Source organism: Heptranchias perlo, chromosome 5 (genome assembly GCF_035084215.1).
Source record: "Heptranchias perlo isolate sHepPer1 chromosome 5, sHepPer1.hap1, whole genome shotgun sequence".
Classification (NCBI taxonomy): domain Eukaryota; kingdom Metazoa; phylum Chordata; class Chondrichthyes; order Hexanchiformes; family Hexanchidae; genus Heptranchias; species Heptranchias perlo.
Genome location: NC_090329.1, coordinates 60,957,636 through 60,978,186, shown reverse-complemented (window position 1 = coordinate 60,978,186; position 20,551 = coordinate 60,957,636). Strand labels below are relative to the sequence as shown.

At 44.6% G+C, this 20,551-nt stretch overlaps 1 protein-coding gene across 3 annotated transcripts in view; it reads right to left on the bottom strand.

Annotated features, from left to right (window-relative positions):
* Positions 1-20,551, bottom strand: part of LOC137321795 (proto-oncogene tyrosine-protein kinase LCK-like) — a 91,237-nt gene that overhangs the window by 28,215 nt on the left and 42,471 nt on the right. For all 3 annotated transcript variants that reach the window (XM_067984467.1, XM_067984468.1, XM_067984469.1), the window contains exon 9: positions 448-627. In XM_067984467.1, coding sequence (XP_067840568.1) covers positions 448-627 — 180 coding nt within the window. The remainder of the gene's footprint in view (positions 1-447; positions 628-20,551) is intronic.

Sequence of the window (20,551 nt, the reverse complement as noted above, 5' to 3'; positions counted from 1 at the left end):
CATCATAATGTGCTCAGGAGTTAGTTGCTGAATATTATTTCATTGGATCTGCCCTATAGATAAATATTACATCCAGCGGGTCCTAAATTTTGACCCCCATTTTTTATGTATGACAAAAATCATATGGAGCGAGAAAACACTCACCTGCATAGGGATGGACCATTTCTTCAGTCCACAAAGACTGAAGTAGAACATGGGCCAGGCCTTTGATAGACATGCTTGCACATGTGTGGAGCCATGGATGGACACACTCGTTCAAGTGAGGAGTAGCAGCTTTTTAAATGCAACGATTGAAAATCAAGCTTTTACTTTTTCAGTTACAAATATTACAAGGCGGCCATCTTCATAACGAAATGGTTTAGTTCAAAACTCTGTACCAGAGTACACATAGCTGCTCAAGTTGCATTTGCATTGGATACATAACAAAAAGTGGTATCATTACTGTACCTTTTGACATAAATTCGGTTACTATGTATATGGGTTCTTTCGTCACGACTGCGTACAGCTGCACCAGCTTGTCATGTCGAAGTGTCTTCATAAGGTTGGCCTCTGCCAAGAAAGCCTCAGGAGACATGCTACCCTCCTTCAGCATTTTAATGGCAACCTTGATATTGTTCTTGTAGTGGCCTGTGTAAAGGGTTAAATAAATACTGTCCTAAAAATCAAATTCAATTATTTTTTGTATAGCTACTTATTCCCAGACTAAGGGAGTAACACGCTCCACAAAGACTTTTAAAATCAGACCCTTTAAACATTAAACACAGGCCTTGTCAAAATAGTACATGGAAAGTCTACATTTGGGACTGAGTTGGAGCAGTAACCTTACACCTCTGGATCCTGGGTTTGAATCCAGTCCAGGCTGGATGAATGTTTGTGCTCCCTGTTACTGCAAGGGTCCTAACCAAAATGAGTGGGTAGTCACTGTCCAGTTCCAATTAGTTGCAAGTCCAGAAACATGAAATTGTCCATAGAGTGATTAACCACAAATTGGGAACATCACTCAGGGACGCCATAGCTGGTGTGGGGGATTATCAGACCAGATACTTAACTGGACCAGCCACATAAATACTGTGGTAGCAAGAGCAAGTCAGAGGCTGGGTATTCTGCGGTGAGTGACTCACCTCCTGACTCCCCAAAGCCTTTCCATCTACAAGGCGCAAGTCAGGAGTGTGATGGAATACTCGCCACTTGCCTGGATGAGTGCAACTCCAACAACACTCAAGAAGCTCGACACCATCTAGGACAAAGCAGCCCACTTGCTTGGCACCCCATCCACCACCCTAAACATTCACTCCCTTCACAACAGGCGCACCGTGGCTGCAGTGTGTACCATCTACAGAATGCACTGCAGCAACTCGCCAAGGCTTCTTCGACAGCACCTCCGAAACCCGCGACCTCTACCACTTCGAAGGACAAGAGCAGCAGGTACATGGGAACAACACCACCTGCACGTTCCCCTCCAAGTCACACACCATCCTGACTTGGAAATATATCGCCATTCCTTTGTCATCGCTGGGTCAAAATCCTGGAACTCCCTACCCAACAGCACTGTGGGAGAACCTTCATCACACAGACTGCAGCGGTTCAAGGCGGCGGCTCACTACCACCTTCTCAAGGGCAATTAGGGATGGGCAATAAATGCTGGCCTTGCCAGCGACGCCCACATCCCATGAACCAATAAAAATAAAGACTTGTGCAATAGGGAAGTTTATAGCATAGAGTTGGATTGATCACAGGGTGTTTCAATGGATATAACCAATACTAAATCTGCATGACACTTTCACTAGGAGCAATCAAATTGGGGGGTATAGTTAATAATGTGGAGGGCTCCACCAAAATACAGAAAGACATAAACAGGCTTGCAGAGTGGGCGGATAAATGACAAATGAAATTCAATATAGTAAAGTGTGAAGTGTGAAGTTTTGGTAGGAGGAATAAGGAGGCCACTTATTCCTTGGAAGGTAAGAAACTAAATGGGATAGAGGAGCAAAGAGATCTGGGAATACAGAAACATAAATCACTAAAAGTAGCAACGCAAGGTGATAAGGCCAAAAAGAGTGCAAGAAAGTGAAAACTCTTCATTTCTAGAGCAATAGAATACAAAAGCAGAGAGATAATGTTAAATTTATATCGAACCTTAGTTAGACCATACTTGGAGTACTGTGTGTAGTTCTGGTCTCCATACTACAAAAAGGACATTGAAGCACTGGAGAATGTTGATATGAAGATATCACAAGCCTATTTGTCTTTACGATTTTTATTTTTTCACATATTGAAAGTGTTACGACATTAACCCACTTACTGAAGAATGTATCTCTAAAAGAAGCAAACTCTAGAGTAAGCTCTTCTTTTTCAAAATACTCCCCCGATATCTAAGTAAAAAGTGTTCAATTATAAAAATGTTACCATAATGGGATTTTAAAAAAATACATAATCTGTTGCCCATGTGGAAATCCCCCATTTTGGCATCTTTGCTAGAAGCAGCATGCTGCCTAGCTGCTGCAATTTTAACATAGATCCCAAATCCAATTAGAAACTGACCCGGAGCTGCCCAGCTTTAGGAAAACAAGCTAGTGACAAAATATTTAGGTTACCCACCAGCAAAATGTTTTCCTACATAGGAAGCACCTGATCAGCTCACAAATCAGTCTGGTAATCCCTGTAACAATTCAATCAGCTGCTCTGGGCCACAGATGGCTCCTCCCCATTAATGGAATCACCAGACCAGCTGGGATACAAGGAGACCTAAAAGGGTGGGCCTTGCTGGAGAAAGGAAATGCAAATTTTTTTTAAAATTAAAAACAGTAATAAGTATTTTTCTAATTATGTATTCTTTACAGACACTGAGGGGTACTTTAAAAAAAAAATCTATTTCTGCTGGACTTTTCTTTCCCTTTAAAGAGGCTTCGATGTTGAAAGGGTGGTTGAACTGCCAATTTTACTTATTAATGGCCACTTACTCCTTTGAAATATACACTGCAGCTTTCAGAAAACAGAACCTTTTTGAAGTCATTATGTTGATCCCATTTTATTTGACAGTTGTTAAATATAGGCAGGGAAGACCCTCGCTTACAAAAAAAAATCTGTAATACTTTACCATTTAATAACATAAATACAGAAGAAGGTTACAAAAAACAGACACTGTCCCCAAAGATAAAATCCAGTCAGTCAACAGTACTGCTGGAAGCTGTTCTGACGGCTCAGAGATAATGGGGTAGATCTTAACTTTCACTGCTGGGCAGAAAACTTTAGTGGAAAATCAGGTGGACACCCTATCCGCTACCACTGGTTTTCAGCCTGCGGTGAAAGTTAGTCAACCCGAAAGTCTTCATCTCTGAGCTGTAGAGACCAGGGCCAGGAGATTCTTTGGAGGGCTCCCACTCCGCCAGCAGTACTTCGCTGGAAGTGCAGCGGAATCTCCATTTACACGAATAGAGGGGGTCTCCACTGCAGCGGAGTAATGCCAGCTGAATGGGAGCAGCTCAGAGGGCATTCTCAATTGCTGACTTGTGTTGCCATAGGCGGTCTCAATTGAGAAAGCAGGAGAGGTATTACAAATGGTGCAGCATTTCTGAATTGGAGAGGGGAAAATCAGCCACGGTTCTTGCTCCTCATCATTATCCGGTGACCCCTACTGGAAATGTATGTAGATGGATACTGTGTGAAGGCAGAGTCTGCTTCAAGTGTCAGGGAATCAAACTGGCATTCACTGTTAGGACTTTGTCGCTTGTGGAACTGTACCCCAGTGAGGGATTTAATGCTCGCAGGAGTGGGAAGAAAATTGGACAGAATGATTTCTTTAAAAAAAACAGGACTGCTAATGGTCTTACGTTTTATACTGCAATCTGGATAAAGCGTAATCAATGTGGGAAGGTCTTGGAGGTGGTGTCTCTAAGAATTATACTGTACCTTTGTCTGTGGTGTGAGAATGATTGTAGCATGACATAAGACCCTAAAGTACAGTGTAACAGAGATACAACTATAGTGGCATAATAGAATCAGCTTTGGAAAGTCAACAGACATTGGATACATACACTGTGGGCTTGACGCCCCCATGAGCTGTCCAGTCATGATGCAAGAGGTTGGTCCCCAATACAATAACGGAACTTCATAAGCATTCTTTGAATCTTTTTGCTGCTCGCAGCATATGTGGTGTAATGTACAACACTGTTATGTGGTTGACATTTGGATTAAATACAAGTAATTCCTTGTATTTGGTCATGCACTGCATAAGCTCTTCAGTATGAACAGAATTAGAGATGAAAGACATCATATAATTTGTACCATGAATTTCTTTTCATCGTCCCATGCAGTCCCTTGGAGGCAACATCAATAAGCAAATATTTTGTGCCACTGTTTCACAATTAGGAAAACAAACCACATATCCTACATCTGATTAGAAAAGTTACTAATACCTACAAATAACTGTTTATGATATTAGTGTATAAACGCTTAATGTGTTCGGATGATGATCCTCTGTATTTTAACAGAGGCGATATGCCTGCTTATTTTAGGTTTTTAAGTTTAGGGGTTTTTTTCACACCTGAAGAGGGTTAGAATCATAATAGTAATCATAAAGGCCAAACATTTTTAGAAAACGTTTACAATAACAAAATCTACAGACGGGTAAAACAAATTTTAATCTCCAGAATCACACAAGCCTTATGAAGTCATTTAAACCATTCAAGTATTCAGTATACTGGGATGTAATGTTTTCCGTGGCTAACCTGTCTGAACACCAACGACACCTTTGATTGCTGTGATCGTCTCCCAGCCGAGGTGTTATAGGGGGCAGTTGGAAAGATTATCTGTAATCACCAGGCATTGTTCTCTGACTATATAAGCTATGCGTTTTTAGAACCCTTCACTCACCTGACGAAGGAGGAAAGCTCCGAAAGCTTGTGATTTCAAATAAAACTGTTGGACTATAACCTGGTGTTGTGCAAGTCCTTACATTTGTCCACCCCAGTCCATCACCGGCATCTCCACATCACAAGTAAATTATAAATGTATCAGCCATCTCTGCTAAACATTTCATTCTCAGTGTAATTGCTGATCACAACAAACTTTGCTGTGGATCCCCTCCATCAAACCTACCAAATGGTAATGCATTTCCCTTCATTTGTATCATGGAAATATTTGAATCAACCGCTAACCAGACAAGTTGCATATTCAGCAATTGGGCCTAGCAGACACAAATGAGATATCAGTAAACGTTCATTTGTAAACAGAGCTTGTGGCTTTTGCGTTCTTGTATTTCCAGGTATGTGCTCAAGAAAACTTACCATATTGCTAAACACAGGAAATAAGATCAATTAGACACTAAATTAATATAGATGGGGCTTTTTTAAATGGTCAAAGAAACTACTACATAAGTGACTGATTACTGCTCTTGCTCCTCTCGGTTATTTACTTGCTGTTTACAATGTTTCTCCGGGGTTACCACCAAAGTTACAGCGATAAATCAGGAGAAACCAGGCGGAAATTATACCCCAATGGCATCAAGTGGTCTGAGGTGTTGTAAAGCAAGCATGAGATGCAACGTAATCCTCCCTTACCCACAACCACATCAGCCTAACGTTTCCATTTCCTGCATGGTCTATCTTTATGGCTTCTCTGAATGAGACCATCATATTAATTTAGATCTTCTGCTGCGGACTCACATCCACTGGCGCCTGTTAGAGTCTGGAATTTCTGCGGGGCTTCTCCTGACCATCCGCCATGACTTTGACCAAAGATCGGCAGAAACCCCAAAGAAAAGGTGCAAAGAGCCATTTACACCGTTTCTCCAGGATTTCTACCGATCTTCCACACTCCTTTCCCCAATAAAGGTAACTTCTTTAGCCAACCAATTTATGACACAGTAGTCAGCAGAAGTTGGAACACTGACGGAGACCACAAAGTTGCTACACTGTCTTACCAGACACCATGTACATTAAATGCAAACAATTCAAACCCACACCTTAAAGTACTACATTCGCTGAGTGTACAGATCAAACAGTACAGCTCAAAACGTTGCTACATTCCACCTTTTCTCAATAGTCCATTCAATGCTCTACATGGGCAACAATCTACTCTCTCTGGGAAATCACACCTCAGGCAGCTGCAGCCCACCTTACTTGGAATGCAGTCAGGCTGGATTTGGCAAAGTATTCCACTGGTCTTTTAGATAATTCAGGCATTCCTTACATATCCACGTTCCCTAGCTGTTAAGGGAATTTCCTCTTGATTTTTAAATATTTCAATGAAATGGTAAATTATCAAAAAGAATAATAAATTATTCTGTGCTACTTTTAGTCATGTGTTGAATTGTACAAAGATAAAATTATACACGCCAACGGCAATTACATGCAGCATCCGCCAAATTGTTTTTGAACTCACAAAACAGATCTCATATGGAAGTAAGTATCCAGCCGTTGTTATGTAGGGTAGGAACTACTGTGTTATCACACAAACACATTTCAATTAAATTCCTCTCACCACTATTTCACTAGAGGCATTAACCCATTTAAAATAAATGGGGTACCTCCTCCAATATTATAGCAGAGAAAGGAATTTGATCTGAGAATGTTAAGAACCGCTGAGAGTCATTCCCAGCTTATACTTGGAGAAAGTAGGCTGCTAGGAGTTGTGTGTTGAGGAAGAGACTTCTGCATTTTTCAAACAGTGCAGCAGAGAAACAGCAAAGTACAGGCCTGGAAAAGGTCATTTCGGTCCATCAGGTCGGGCCCAGAGTTCAAAGATAGAATATCCCTTAAATTATATTTTCACCAAATGTATGTCCAATTCCCTCTTAAAACTACTGATCTTATCAGCCTTGATCACCTCCTGGAAGAGAAAGGAAGAATTGGAGATGGACCATGTGAAAGCGAAGGAAGGGTGGAAGGCTTCTTCCAAATAAAAGGTGTCGCCATGGGAACCTGTATGGGTCCCAGTTATGCCTGCCTTTTTGTGGGATACGTGGAACATTCCTTGTTCCAGTCCTACTCAGGTCCCCTCCCTCACCTCTTTTTCCACTACATTGATGACTGTATCAGTGCCACTTCCTGCTCGAGCCCTGAATTGGAAAATTTTATCAACTTTGCTTCCAATTTCCACCCTTCCCTCGCCTTCACATGGTCCATCTCCGACTCTTCCCTTCCCTTCCTCAACTTCTCTATCTCCATTTCTAGGGATAGGCTGCCAACCAATATCTATTATAAACCCACCAACTCCCACAGCTACCTTGATTGCACTTCCTCCCACCCCGCTTCCTGTAAGGACTCGATTCCCTTCTCCCAGTTTTTCCGTCTCTGTCGCATCTGTTCTGACGACGTCACCTTCCACACCAGTGCTTCCGATATGTCTTCCTTTTTCCTCAACCAACGATTCCCCTCCACTGTAATTGACCGGGCCCTCGGCCTATTTCCCGTACTTCTGCCCTCACCCTTTCCCCTCCCTCCCAGAATCATGATAGGGTCCCCCTTGTCCTCAACTTCCACCCTACCATCCTCCACATTCAACGTATCATCCTCCCCACGGCACCTTCCCGTGCGAGCTCAGGAGATGCAACACCTGCCCTTTCATCTCCTCCCTTCCCACCGTCCAGGGCCCTAAACACTCCTTCCAGGTGAAACTGCAGTTTACTTGTACTTCTTTCAATTTAGTATACTGTATAGTATACATTGTGGAGACCAAACGCAGACTGGGTGATCGCTTTGCTGAACACCTCCACTCTGTCCGCAAGGGTGACCCTGACCTGCCGGTCGCTTGCCATTTTAATTCTCCGTCCCACTCCCACACTGACCTCTCTGACCTCAGCCTCTTACACTGTTCCAATGAAGCGCAACGGAAGCTCGAGGAACAGCACCTCATCTTTCGATTAGGCACTTTACAAACTTCCAGACTCAACACTGATTTCAATAACTTCAGATCATAACCACTGCTCCCATCTTTTTTGGACAGCAAGTGTTGGTAATGGTTCTGATGTTGCCATTTACAGCTCCTCTAGACCCATCTTTTGTTTCTTAACCTGTCCCATTACCACCCTCCTTGCCTTGCACCATCATCCCTTTTCTCATTTAATCACTCCTGCCCACCACCCTATCAGAGACCTTCCCTTTTGTTCTTTCCTCCTCTCCCCTTCCTCCCCCCGCCCTTTCCCTGGCTCTGTATTTGCTTAAAAACTTTTAATCTTCAACTTTTTCCACTTCTGACGAAGGGTCATCGATCTGAAACGTTAACTCTGTTTCTTTCTCCATATATGTTGCCGGACCTGCTGAGTATTTCCAGCATTTTCTGTTCCTATCAGCATATCCTTCGATTCCTTTCTCCTTCATGTGCTTATCTAGCTTCCCCTTAAATGCATCTAAGCTATTTGCCTCAACTATTCCTTGTGGTAGCACGTTCCACATTCTAACCACTCTCTGGGTAAAGAACTTTCTCCTGAATTCCCTGAATTCCACATGCAAAGCCAATTATTAGGGTATTCCAGTTCTACTTTTCATGATTCACCCATACAGACAGCATTTGAGATTATTCTAATCACGAAGGATGGTAGGTTATACACTCACACATGAAAGGTAGATTATTAGTTACTGTCATCCAACAGTGTAATATAGTACAGCAAGAAAGTGAGTCAAAACCAGATTGATTTCAGTTACAAGTAGGTGGACGTGACCTTATTGTAGGTGGGAGGGACTTTATTGTAGGTGGGAGGGACCTTATCAGTCACTCAATTTTCCTAACAAAATGCATACCATTTACAAATAGAAATGTCAAATCAGACATTATAATTTTTAATGTCCCAAATAAATTATTAATGTTTCTTATGGTAATTCATCACTTTTAGAATCACCCATCCAAAAATTTACTCAATTTAATTTTGAAAAGAAAAGCCATCAAGCTTCCCAAATAATCCAAACTGTCCCATATTTGGATCATTCTGAGTAAACACACGATGGTCCAATTCAGATCACTGTGGGTGTACAACTCGCTGCCGTTAAATCACACCAGTGACGATCTGTTACAAAGATATTACTTGAGTGTCAAACATTCGCTAGACAGCAGTGCCAAATGTTATAATGTTGTGAATGAGTAAGGGCAGACAGTCCTTGTGGTGCATCTGCGCTCACAGTAATCACTAGAGTCAATCTTTTAATACTTCTGTGCTCGCTTGCATCCTTACAGTTTAGGACCCAATGCTACCATTTTTCACCTTCCCTACCTGAACCCTATAGGGTCATTTTACAAAATCATACTGGGAGAAAGCCTCATTCGTCAGTAAAATCAGAATGTAAAATCATAGGCAGTACAGGCCTATGGTAGGTGAGGCTTCCCATTAGAGGTGTGATTTTGTGAAATTACCTCCGTTGTTTGCTGAATGCTGAATTGATCCATCACCGATGTGAAAGCTTCATCTAAGCCATTATCAGCTGCATTAACGGCCAAGGTGTTCCACAAACTGACAACTCTTTTTAAAAAAAAATGATTTAGATAAACTTTTCAGTCCTGGTTGCTGAAGCAGCAAGTGTTGCACTCCTACCTGAATTTGGCCTGCTACAGGGAGGTGGTTCACTGTGGGGCAGGACGACTTGTGCAGTAGCAGCAGTTAAAGGGCTGTTCCTTTAGATAAGCCCAAGAACAAGCTGCAATGCCCAGTGTCAGGCAAAAACTCAGCAGCTCACATCACCCTGTGTCACTCACTCCACCTGTTGCCAGCACCTGTAGGGTACATCCACTCCCTCAGTTTAAAGAGGGATCGCCACATGAAGTGCTGAGTATGAGTGAGGAGGAGCAAATGGAGGTGTCATAGGAGGAACAGGAACTTACTGACCAGAGGGCCAGGTCATGGAATCATAGAAAGGTTGCAGCACGGAAGGAGGCCATTCGGCCCATTGAGTCCATCCGGCTCTATGCAAGAGCAATCCAGCTAGTCCCACTCCCCCACCCTATCCCCATAGCCCTGCAATTTTTTTTCCATTCAAGTGCTTATCCAGTTCCCTTTTGAAGGCCATGATTGAATCTGCCTTCACCACCCCCTCGGGCAGTCCATTCCAGATCATAACCACTCACTGTGTAAAAAGGTTTTTCCTTATATCACCTTTGGTTCTTTTGCCAATCACCTTAAATCTATGCCTTCCAGTACTTGACCCTTCCACCAATGGGAACAGTTTCTCTCTATCTATTCTGTCTAGACCCTTCATGATTTTGAATACCTCTATCAAATCTCCTCTCAACCGTCTCTGTTCCAAGGAAAACAACCCCAGCTTCTCCAGTCTATCCACATAACTAAAGTCCCTCATCCCTGGAACCATTCTAGTAAATCTCTTCTGCACTTTCTCCAAGGCCTTCACATCTTTCCTAAAGTGTGGTGCCTAGAACTGGACACAATACTCCAGCTGTAGCCGAACCAGTGTTATATAAAGGTTCATCATATCTTCCTTGCTTTTGTATTCTGTGCCTCTATTTATAAAGCCCAGGATCCAGTATGCTTTTTTAACCATTTTCTCAACCTGCCCTGCCACCTTCAATTATTTGTGTACATATACTCCCAGGTCTCTCTGTTCCTGCACCCTTTTTAAGAGTTGTGCCCTTTAGTTTATATTGCCTCTCCTCATTCTTCCTACCGAAATGTATCACCTCGCATTTTCCTGCATTAAATTTCATCTGCCACGTGTCCGCCCATGCCACCAGCCTGACTATATCCTCTTGAAATCTATCACTATCCCGCTCACTGTTCACTACACTTCCAAGTTTTGTGTCCTCTGCAAATGTGGAAATTGTGCCCTGTACACCCAAGTCCAAGTCGTTAATATATATCAAGAAAAGCAGTGGTCCCAGCATTGACTCCTGGGAAACACCACTATACACCTCCCTCCAGTCCGAAAAACAACCGTTCACCACTACGCTCTGTTCCCTGTTACTTAGCCTATTCTATATCCATGCTGCTACTGCCCCTTTTATTTCACGGGCTTGAATCTTGATGACATGCCTATTATGCTGCACTTTATCAAACACCTTCTGAAAGTCCATATACACCACATGAGGGCAGATGGAAATTGTCCTCATCTACCCTCTCTGTTAGCTCATCGAAAAAAACTCTACCAAGTTAGTTAAACACGATTTGCCTTTAACAAATTCATGCTGGCTTTCCTTAATCAATTAACACTTGTCCAAGTGACTGTTAATTTTGTCCCGGATTATCGTTTCTAAAAGTTTCCCCACCACCGAAGTTAAACTGACTGGCCTATAGTTACTGGGTTTATCTTTACACCCTTTTTTGAACAAGGGTGTAACATTCACAATTCTCCAGTCTTCTTGCACCACCCCCCGTATCTAAGGATGTTTGGAAGATTATGGCTAGGACTTCCGCAATTTCCACCCTTACTTCCCTCAGCAACCTAGGATGCATCCCATCCAGACCGGGTGATTTATCTACTTTAAGTAGTGCTAGCCTTTCCAGTACTTCCTCTATCAATTTTTAGCCCAACCAGTATCTCAACTATATCTTCCTTTTCTAAGACTCTGGCAGCATCTTCTTCCTTGGTAAAGACAGATGCAAAGTACTCATTTAGTACCTCGGCCATGCCCTTTGCCACCATGAGCAGATCTCCATTTTGGTCCCTAATCGGCCCCACCCCTCCACTTACCACCCGTTTACTGTTTACATGCCTATAGAAGACTTTTGGATTCCCTTTTATGTTGGCTGCCAGTCTATTCTCATACTCTCTCTTTGCCCCTCTTATTTCCTTTTTCACTTCCCCTCTGAACTTTCTATATTCTGCCTGGTTCTCATGTGTTATCAACCTGATATCTGTCATATGCCCCTTTTTTCTACTTCATCTTACTCTCTATCTCTTTTATCATCCAGGGAGCTCTGGTTTTAGTTGCCCTACCTTTCTCCCTCATTTGTAAACAATTTTACAACACCAAGTTATAGTCCAGCAATTTTATTTTAAATTCACAAGCTTTCGGAGGCTTCCTCCTTCGTCAGGTGAACGATGTGAAAATTTTCACATCGTTCACCTGACGAAGGAGGAAGCCTCCGAAAGCTTGTGAATTTAAAATAAAATTGCTGGACTATAACTTGGTGTTGTAAAATTGTTTACAATTGTCAACCCCATTTCTCCCTCATGGGAATGTACCTAGACTGTACCCAAACCATCTCCTCCTTAAAGGCCACCCATTGCTCAATTACAATTTTGCCTACCAATCTTTGATTCCTATTTACCCAGGCCAGATCTGTTCTCATCCAACTGAAATTAGTCCTCCTCCAATTGAGTATTTTTACTTTAGAGTGGTACATGTCCTTTTCCATAGCTATTCTAAACCTTATGATACTATGATCATTCTTCCCTAAATGTTCCCCCATTGAAACTTGCTCCACTTGGCCCGCCTCATTCCCCAAAAACAAATCCAGCAATGCCTCCTTCCTCGTTGGGCTGGAAACATACTGGTCAAGAAAGTTTTCCTGAACACACTTCAAAAATTCCTCCCCCTCTTTACCCCTTACATTATTATCATCCCAGTCTATATTAGGATGATTGAAGTCCCCCGTTATCACTACTCCACGGCTTTTGCACCTCTCTTTAATTTCCCTGCAAATTTGCTCTCTATGACCTTCCCAATGATTGGTGGCCTATAGAATACACCCAGTAGTGTAATAGCACCTCTTGTTTCTTAACATGTCATATCATCCCTCACCTGCTATACCCATGGACTCGGACTTCACTGGGACTGCATGTGAAAGAATGCTGCCATCTGAGCATCACTGTTTTATGCAACAACAACTTGCATTTATATAGCGCCTTTAATATAGTAAAACATCCCAAGATGCTTCACAGGAGCATAATCAGACAAAAATTGACACTGAGCCAAAGAAGGTGCCATTAGGACAGGTGACCAAAAGCTTGGTCAAAGAGGTAGGTTTTAACAAGCATCTTAAAGGAGGAGAGAGAGGTTAAGAGGCGGAGAGGTTTAGGAAGGGAATTCCAAAGCTTAGGGCCTAAGCAGCTGAAGGCACGGCCAGCAATGGTGATTAAAATCAGGGATGGTGGAGCGAAGGAAATGGGGAATGCACAAAAGGCCAAAATGGGAGGAACACTAAGTTTTTAGAGGGTTGTAGGGCTGCAGGAGGTTACAGACATAGGGAGGGACGAGGCCAGGGAGGAATTTGAACACGAGGAGGAGAATTTTAAAATTGAGGCATTGCTGGACAAGGAGCCAATGTAGGTCAGTGAGCACAGGGGTGATGTGTAAACGGGACTTGGTGCGAGTTAGGATACGGGCAGCAGTGTTTTGAAAGAGCTTAGTTTATGGTTGGTGGATGACGGGAGGCTGGCCAGGAAAGCATTGGGACAGTCAGGTCTGGAGGCAACAAAAGCATCGGTGAGGGTTTTAGCGGCAGATGGGCTGAGGCAAGGGTGGAAAGGGGAAATATTGCAGAGGATGTAGTGGGCGGTCTTAGTAATGGAGGGGATATGGGGTCAGAAGTTCAGCTCAGGGTCAAATAGGACGCCGAGTTTGTGAACAGTCTGGTTCAGCCTGAGACAGTTGCCAGGGAGGGGGATGGAATCAGTGGCTATGGAATGGAATTTGTGGTGGGGGTCGAAGACAATGGTCTTCCCAATGTTTAATTGGAGGAAATTTTGGCTCCTCCAGGACTGGGTGTCGGACAAGCAGTTTGACAACACAGAGGCAGTGGAGGGGTTGAGATAGGTGGTGGTGAGGTAGAGCTGGGTGTCGTCAGTTTACACATGGAACCTAATGTGTTTTCGGATGATGTCGCCGAGGGGCAGCATGTAGATGAGAAATAGGAGGGGGGCAAGAATAGATCCTTGGAGAACTCCAGAGGTAACGGTGCGGGAGCAAAAAAATAAGCCATTGCAGGAGATTCTCTAGCTACGACTGGATAGGTATAAGTGGAACCAGGCGAGCACAGTACCACTCAGCTAGACAACAGAGGAGAGACGTTGGAGGAGGATGGTGTGGTCAACAATGTCAATGGCTGCACAGATAGAGAAGGATGAGGAGGGATAGTGCACCATGGTCATTGTCACATAAGGATGTCATTTGTGACTTTGATTAAGGTTGTTTCAGGGGTGGAAACCTGATTGGAGAGGTTCAAACATGAAGTGGCAGGAAAGATGGGCACGGATTTGGGACACACATTCAAGGACTTTGGAGAGGAAAGGGAAGTTGGAGATGAGGCAGTAGTTTGCAGGTGGAGTATGCAAGTCGTCTATTTTTCCTTCCTACATGTAGAACTTTACACTTCTCTGCATTAAGTTTCATCTACAATAGTTCTACACACTTACATATTTTGCCTCACTTCCTTAAAGAAGTCAAGGAGGTTAGTTAGGCAGGAGCTTCCTTTTCTGAATCCACGCTGATTGCTGTTAATTAGGTTACACTGTACAGATTCTAAAGCTTACTCTTGATGATTGATTTCATTATTTTACATGGAATGGAAGAAAAATGAATGAGTTTGCCTGTGTCAATTTTGTCATTCTTTTTGATTATGGGCACCACATTAGCCTGATTCAAATCTATAGGTGCCTCCATTGACTCTCTGATGATTGTCAGTGTTTCACAGATCTCCTCCCTAGTCTCTCTCAGCACTCTGGGATAAATATCATCTATCTCTGGGAATTTGTTTGCTTGTAGCCCATTTAAGCTGTCTAGGACTTCTATCTCTTTTATAATGAAGCCATGGTTTTACTTCAGATGTCTGGTTTTGGAGAGGGCATGTTGCTCATGTCTTCCCTTATGAATATTTGGAGCAAGTAGTCATGCAGAATATTTACTATTTCACGTTCATCCTTATTTTCAAGCCCATTTGCATCGTTTATGGTGTTCACCTCTTCTCTGACTGCCCTCTTGCTGTTGTGGTACTGAAAGCTGCTATGCCTTTTTTCCAGTTCTCTCCTGCCCCTCTGAACACCTTTTTAATGTGTTTCTGCATTTTCTATATTCATCCCAGTGAACTCCTTCTCCTTTCTCCCAGCATGATTTGTATGGGCAATTTTTCCTCTTGATCTCACTTTTAATCTGCTTGTTAATCCATTTAGGGTCACGATTGCTTAATCTGAGTCTGTTTGTTTTGAGAATGTATTTATTCTGCATGCTTGAATTTATACAGAACTCACATTTATATCATGCCTTTCATGACCTCAGGATGCGCCAAAACACTTCACAGCCAATGAAGTACTTTTGAAGTGCAATCACTGTTGCAATGTAAGAAACGCGGCAGCCAATTTGCGCACAGCAAGGTCCCACAAACAGCAATGTGATAATGACCAGATAATCTTTTTTAGTGGTGTTGGTTGAGGGATAAATATTGGCCAGGACACCAGGGAGAACTCCCCTGCTCTTCTTCAAAATAGTGCCATGGGATTTTTTTACATCCACCTGAGAGGGCAGATGAGGCCTCAGTTTAACGTCTCATCCGAAGGACCTGGATTGTTTGACGACTCTGTGAGTTTGACATTAAGTAGCTGAGTCATGCAGACAAAGCATCGAACCTCAGTGTGTGCTGAGTTAACTGATTTCAGCCTGGGCAGCAGCGGGGTGCTGCAATTCGCCTCAGGGCAGGATGAATCAGCTAGTGTTCCCACTCCAATATAAGTGATCACCATCCAGTGATGCCTGTTGGAAGTGCCTATGTGGACATTGGATAAGGGCAGGATCTTGGCTGTAATTTCTCCTGTGATCAAACACTCACTGAATTCACAGCTACTTGGGGAAAATACTGAAAGGAAATAGCCATTTGTGGAACTGTCTGTAGCAAAGAATGAAGACCCTCAGAAATAGGGTGCGGAGAAAACTCAGAGATTTAGTAAAAGAAAATTAAGGATGTGAGAATAATGCGCCATCTGATGTAATACCAAACTTCACAGACCAGAAATATCCTATATCGATGCCCGGTCCATACAGGGTTACTGTCCTCTACAGAATGGTGGCAGCAAGGATGCTGATATGGAGCTCAGTGTCACAGGGCTGGGGGGGGTGAGAAATAATTTTTAAAAAATCAGCCAAGACGCTCACTGCTGGGGGTAAATTTTACAACCCTGGGGGTGGGTGGATAGTAAAAATACCCCGTTCCCAGAGCAGGACCGCATCCTGGCTCCAACTCGTCCACTTCCGGGTTTGACACAGACACATTTGGATACGTGTGTGCTTCTGACACCCAGAAGTCCCACCAGCTTTATGATATTTAAAGGGCAAATTTAGAACTTTAAAGTATTTAATCCTGTTAACTTTTTGTGTATTGAGTTACACAAACCATTTTAACTTCTCCTGTACGTGTCTCCCGTGGCCTCAAACACAGCATGGAAACGGAGGCAAGTTGCAGCCAACTCTCATTTGGACCTTTACACCAGTGATTGGCACATGTGAAAAAAAGGTGAACTTTTGCAGAAGGACAATCAGTTCTCTCAGATAAACCTTTGGCTGGGAGTTCTTTGTGTTTAGACTGAGATTTTTTTGTTCACGCTCAGAATTCTTGTGTTCAGGCATATTTATCTACATTTTGGAGCCCCTCAAACTGACAAGATCAGGATTTGGGGGGGGGGGGGGGGGGGGGGGAAGAGGGGGAGGGCACAATGGATTTATTCTACAGTATTTCTGAAAGGGGGAGCACATCACCACAGCATGCAGTTCTGGAAGTTGCAGGTCCACAAGACAGAGGTGCGCCTCAAGGGCCTGCAGAAGAGCAGAGAGGGGACCAACGGAGGGGCCGAGGTCGCAGGAGGCACTACCTACGAGAGGGTCTATAGAAAGAGGCTGAGCTTCCTGGACCTCTCTGAGGAGCAGTGCCTACGAAGGCTGAGATTGAGTTGCCAGGCAGTCACAGACATCTGCAGGCTCCTTCATGCAGAGCTGCTCTCGGCTGGGCCTGGTGGCTACACACTGCCCGTCGCAGTTAAAGTCACCACTGCCCTTAATTTCTTCGCCATCAGATCCTTCCAAAGTGCCACTGGTGACATTGCCAGGACCTCTCAGTCGTCCGCACATAAATGTATATGACAGGTCACGGATGGCTGGTTTGCCAGGGCATCCAACTATGTCAACTTCCCCTGCGACGACATCAGCCAGATTGAGAGGCCAGTGGGTTTCCACTCTCTGGCTGGCTTCCCACGGGTACAGGGTGCAACTGATTGCACACAAGCAGCAATCCGAACACCTCCAGATGAGCCAGGACTGTTCATCAACCGAAAGGGACATCACTCCATCAATGCGCAGCTGGTTTGCGACCACGGAAGAGGTTTCTGCAGGTACGTGCCAAATTCCCTGGCAGCTGCCATGATTCCTTCATTTTGCGCGAGTCCATCCCAGCCCTCTTCCACACACAAGACAGACTTAAGGGCTGGCTCCTTGGAGACAAGGGATACCCCCTGCAGACGTGGCTCATGACACCTAAGAGAAACCCCATCAACGAGGCACAGCAGCGGTACAACGACAGTCACATCACCACCAAGTCTGTCACTGAACAAGCCATTGGAATGTTCAAGATGCGTTTCAGGTGCCTGGATCGATCTGGTGGAGCCTTTCAGTACTCACCAGCGAGGATGTGCAGAATAATAGACATGTGTTGCGTCCTACACAACATCACTCAGCAGAGAGGGTTACAGGTGGAGGAGCTCCAATGCGCTCATGAAGCATCCTCATCTGCAGACAACATTGAAGAAGACGATGAGGAGGAGAAGGAGGAGGATGAAGATAGGGAACACATTGCTAGAGCTGCGGCATACATGGCTGCTCGTGATGCCAAGGAGTCACTCATATCTAATAGGTTCTCAGAAGGAGAAATTCAAAATGAAGATGGTGAACTACTCAGACTGCCTGGAACAACCACGACCAGCACCAGCCCCCACCACCCCCCTGACCCCGTTTACACAAAACAGTCCATCAACCACACATACACAAATTGTAAACGCACCCAATGGGTGGCATGAAGTCTTGCTTTTCATGATGAAGCACATGAAAGGACACTTTCACAAAAGGGACTGAAGAATGGACAAGACGTGGCAGTGATGGTGAGAAATATAACATTTAATGTGCATGAAAGAAAAAACAAATATAAATGAAAAACATGACATTTTGCCATACATCCTTGTACATACCCTTGGTGATTACAAAAACTTTGCCTTCCTCTTCCTACCGCTTTTACGTGCTGCATCACCTGTGGCTGCAGCAGAGGTAGTGGCAGGTTGCTCAGGTCCCTGCCTTGACTGCTGAGATGCTCTGGGCATACACCCTCTAGGTTTTGGAGCCCTTGAAGGCTTTGCCAAAGACTGCTCCACATGCACCTGTGCAGGGGCAGACTCGGCCATCGGGAGAGGAGACTACATTGCGGGTATTGGTTGTGGGGGTGGTGGGGGGGCAATGGGTGAGACGTGGGAGCATTTTGATTGGATTTCCCACTTCCATGTCTCCTTTCGCTATCATCCCTCTCCTGGGCCAGGGCCACATCACTTCTACCTGCTGGACAACAGCTTGGAGCACATCTGTGATGCATTCGATGGCCATTTCTAAAGTATCTATCTACCTGTTAGAGGAGACAGAAAAGTTGGCATCCAGAGTCCGCACGGCCGTTGTCATGGCTTGAATGGACTCATTTGTGAGCCGTGCTTGAAGCGCAATTGAGGCTGCCATCCTCTCCATCGCTGACATTCCCGTACTTACCTGCGCCACCATTCCACTAATGCTGGAGATGGACTCCTCCATCCTCTCCGCTATTGTGGAGACTGGGCGTGGCACGTTTTCTAATACCTCGCAAAGGTGCAGTTGGACCTTTATCATTCTCAATCTCAATGATGGCCCCCGGGGTTCAGCATCTGCATCCAGCTAAGCAGAACTTGGAGAGGAGTGCGCCCTCCGACGCGGACTTTCCACAGTTTCCCGCCACCAGTATCTGCTCGTGGTGAGTGGTGAATAACCAGGTGACAACCCAACTATCTGCCTAACAGGACCCACCGAAGTACGAGTATCTGCGCTGGTGCATGGCTGGATATGATGTGACTGTGCGCCCTCAGAGGAATGGAGCTCCTCTGAGGAATCGCCCTCTTCCTTGGCACGTGCCTCTTCATCAATCCTTGAAGACCCTGGAGAGAACATCAAGCAATATTAAGAATCATCGCAGAAGTTAGTTTGCAATTAGCACACTGAGGTGTGCAACAGGTCAATCATTGATGACATCAATTCATGTTGTGTGTGAGGGATGTTAAAGTTTTATCACCAGCCGTTTGCGGGGTGCCAGTCTCGCCATCTCCGATGGCCAGGCATTCAACCATGCGGCTGAGATCCAAGACCTCCTCCTCCACCTCGGTCAGGGGCTCTATTTGAGGTGGCCCCCCCCCTCCAGTCCTACTCCTCTCCCGTGCATTTTGCGCTCTCTTCTCCTACAAGGGGAGAAAGAACAGATGTATGAGTGAGTGAGGATGACGGGGTCACCCGATGGATGCATTGCTTTGGGCGACGCTGACAATGAAGGAGATGCATCAGACGGTGATTATCAGACAGATTCATCACAATGCATCAGGATTGGGGTGAGTGGGAGTGGTGGGTTCACAAATGGGGAGGTGAGGAAGTGCATAGAAAGTGAAGGTAAGTTGATAATGAGACTTAAGTGGGTGTGAGGAGTGATGTGATGGAGTAGGCTTGGCAAGACAGAGTGAGACAGGGGGTAATGTACACCACAGATTGTAAGTGGATCAGTAAATGTACTCACTTTTCCTGACCTGGTTAGGTCATTAAAGTGCTTCTTGCACTGCACCCACGTCCTTGCCACGGTGCTCCTGCTGCTCAGCTCCTCTGCCACCTCCAGCCAGGCCTTCTTGGTGGCAGAGGCAGGGCGCTTCCTCCTATCACCCAGGTACAGTATGTCCCCCCTGCTCCTCACACTGGCCAGGAGCAACTCAAGTGAAGAGTCGTTAAACCGGGGTGCTGCCTTAGTCCCTTGATGCTCCATATCTGCAAATTCCTCCTTTCTCCCTCAAAATCCAGGGTTGCAATGGCCCTTTAAATACTCCAGTTCCCAACACGTTATTCAGGTGTGCAGTATACCTGCTGCGCAGCTTGGAGATGCGAAACCCGGAAGTCACATTAAGGGCCTTCAATTGAGTTGCGATCGCTCGAGCCAACGCACGCAAAATTTTTCTGGGTTTCCCACATGATTATTCACGCCCTCCCCCGGCTGAGTTCCCGCCGTCATGTTAAAATTTACCCCCGATCTCTATCTGGCGAACCCTTATTGGAAGGTGCACACATGTGCTGATGCCCGATAAAGACTGAGCTGCTTTCTCTGTCAGTTGAATAGCTGCTGATATTCACTGTCCAGACTCATACATTAAGAATGGGCACGTAGGCAAACCACTGGAGGGCTGCAGACACCAATGGAACCTTAACACTGCACAAGTGACTGTATTCAGGTAAAGAAAGGAGAATATTAGAACAAAATAGAATTAAATAGTTACTAAATAAAATTGCTGCTTGAGGCCCACTCAGCCCCCTGATAAAGGGTGTTGTTTGAGCTGAAAATATAGTTAAGTGACATCCCCCAGCATGTAGT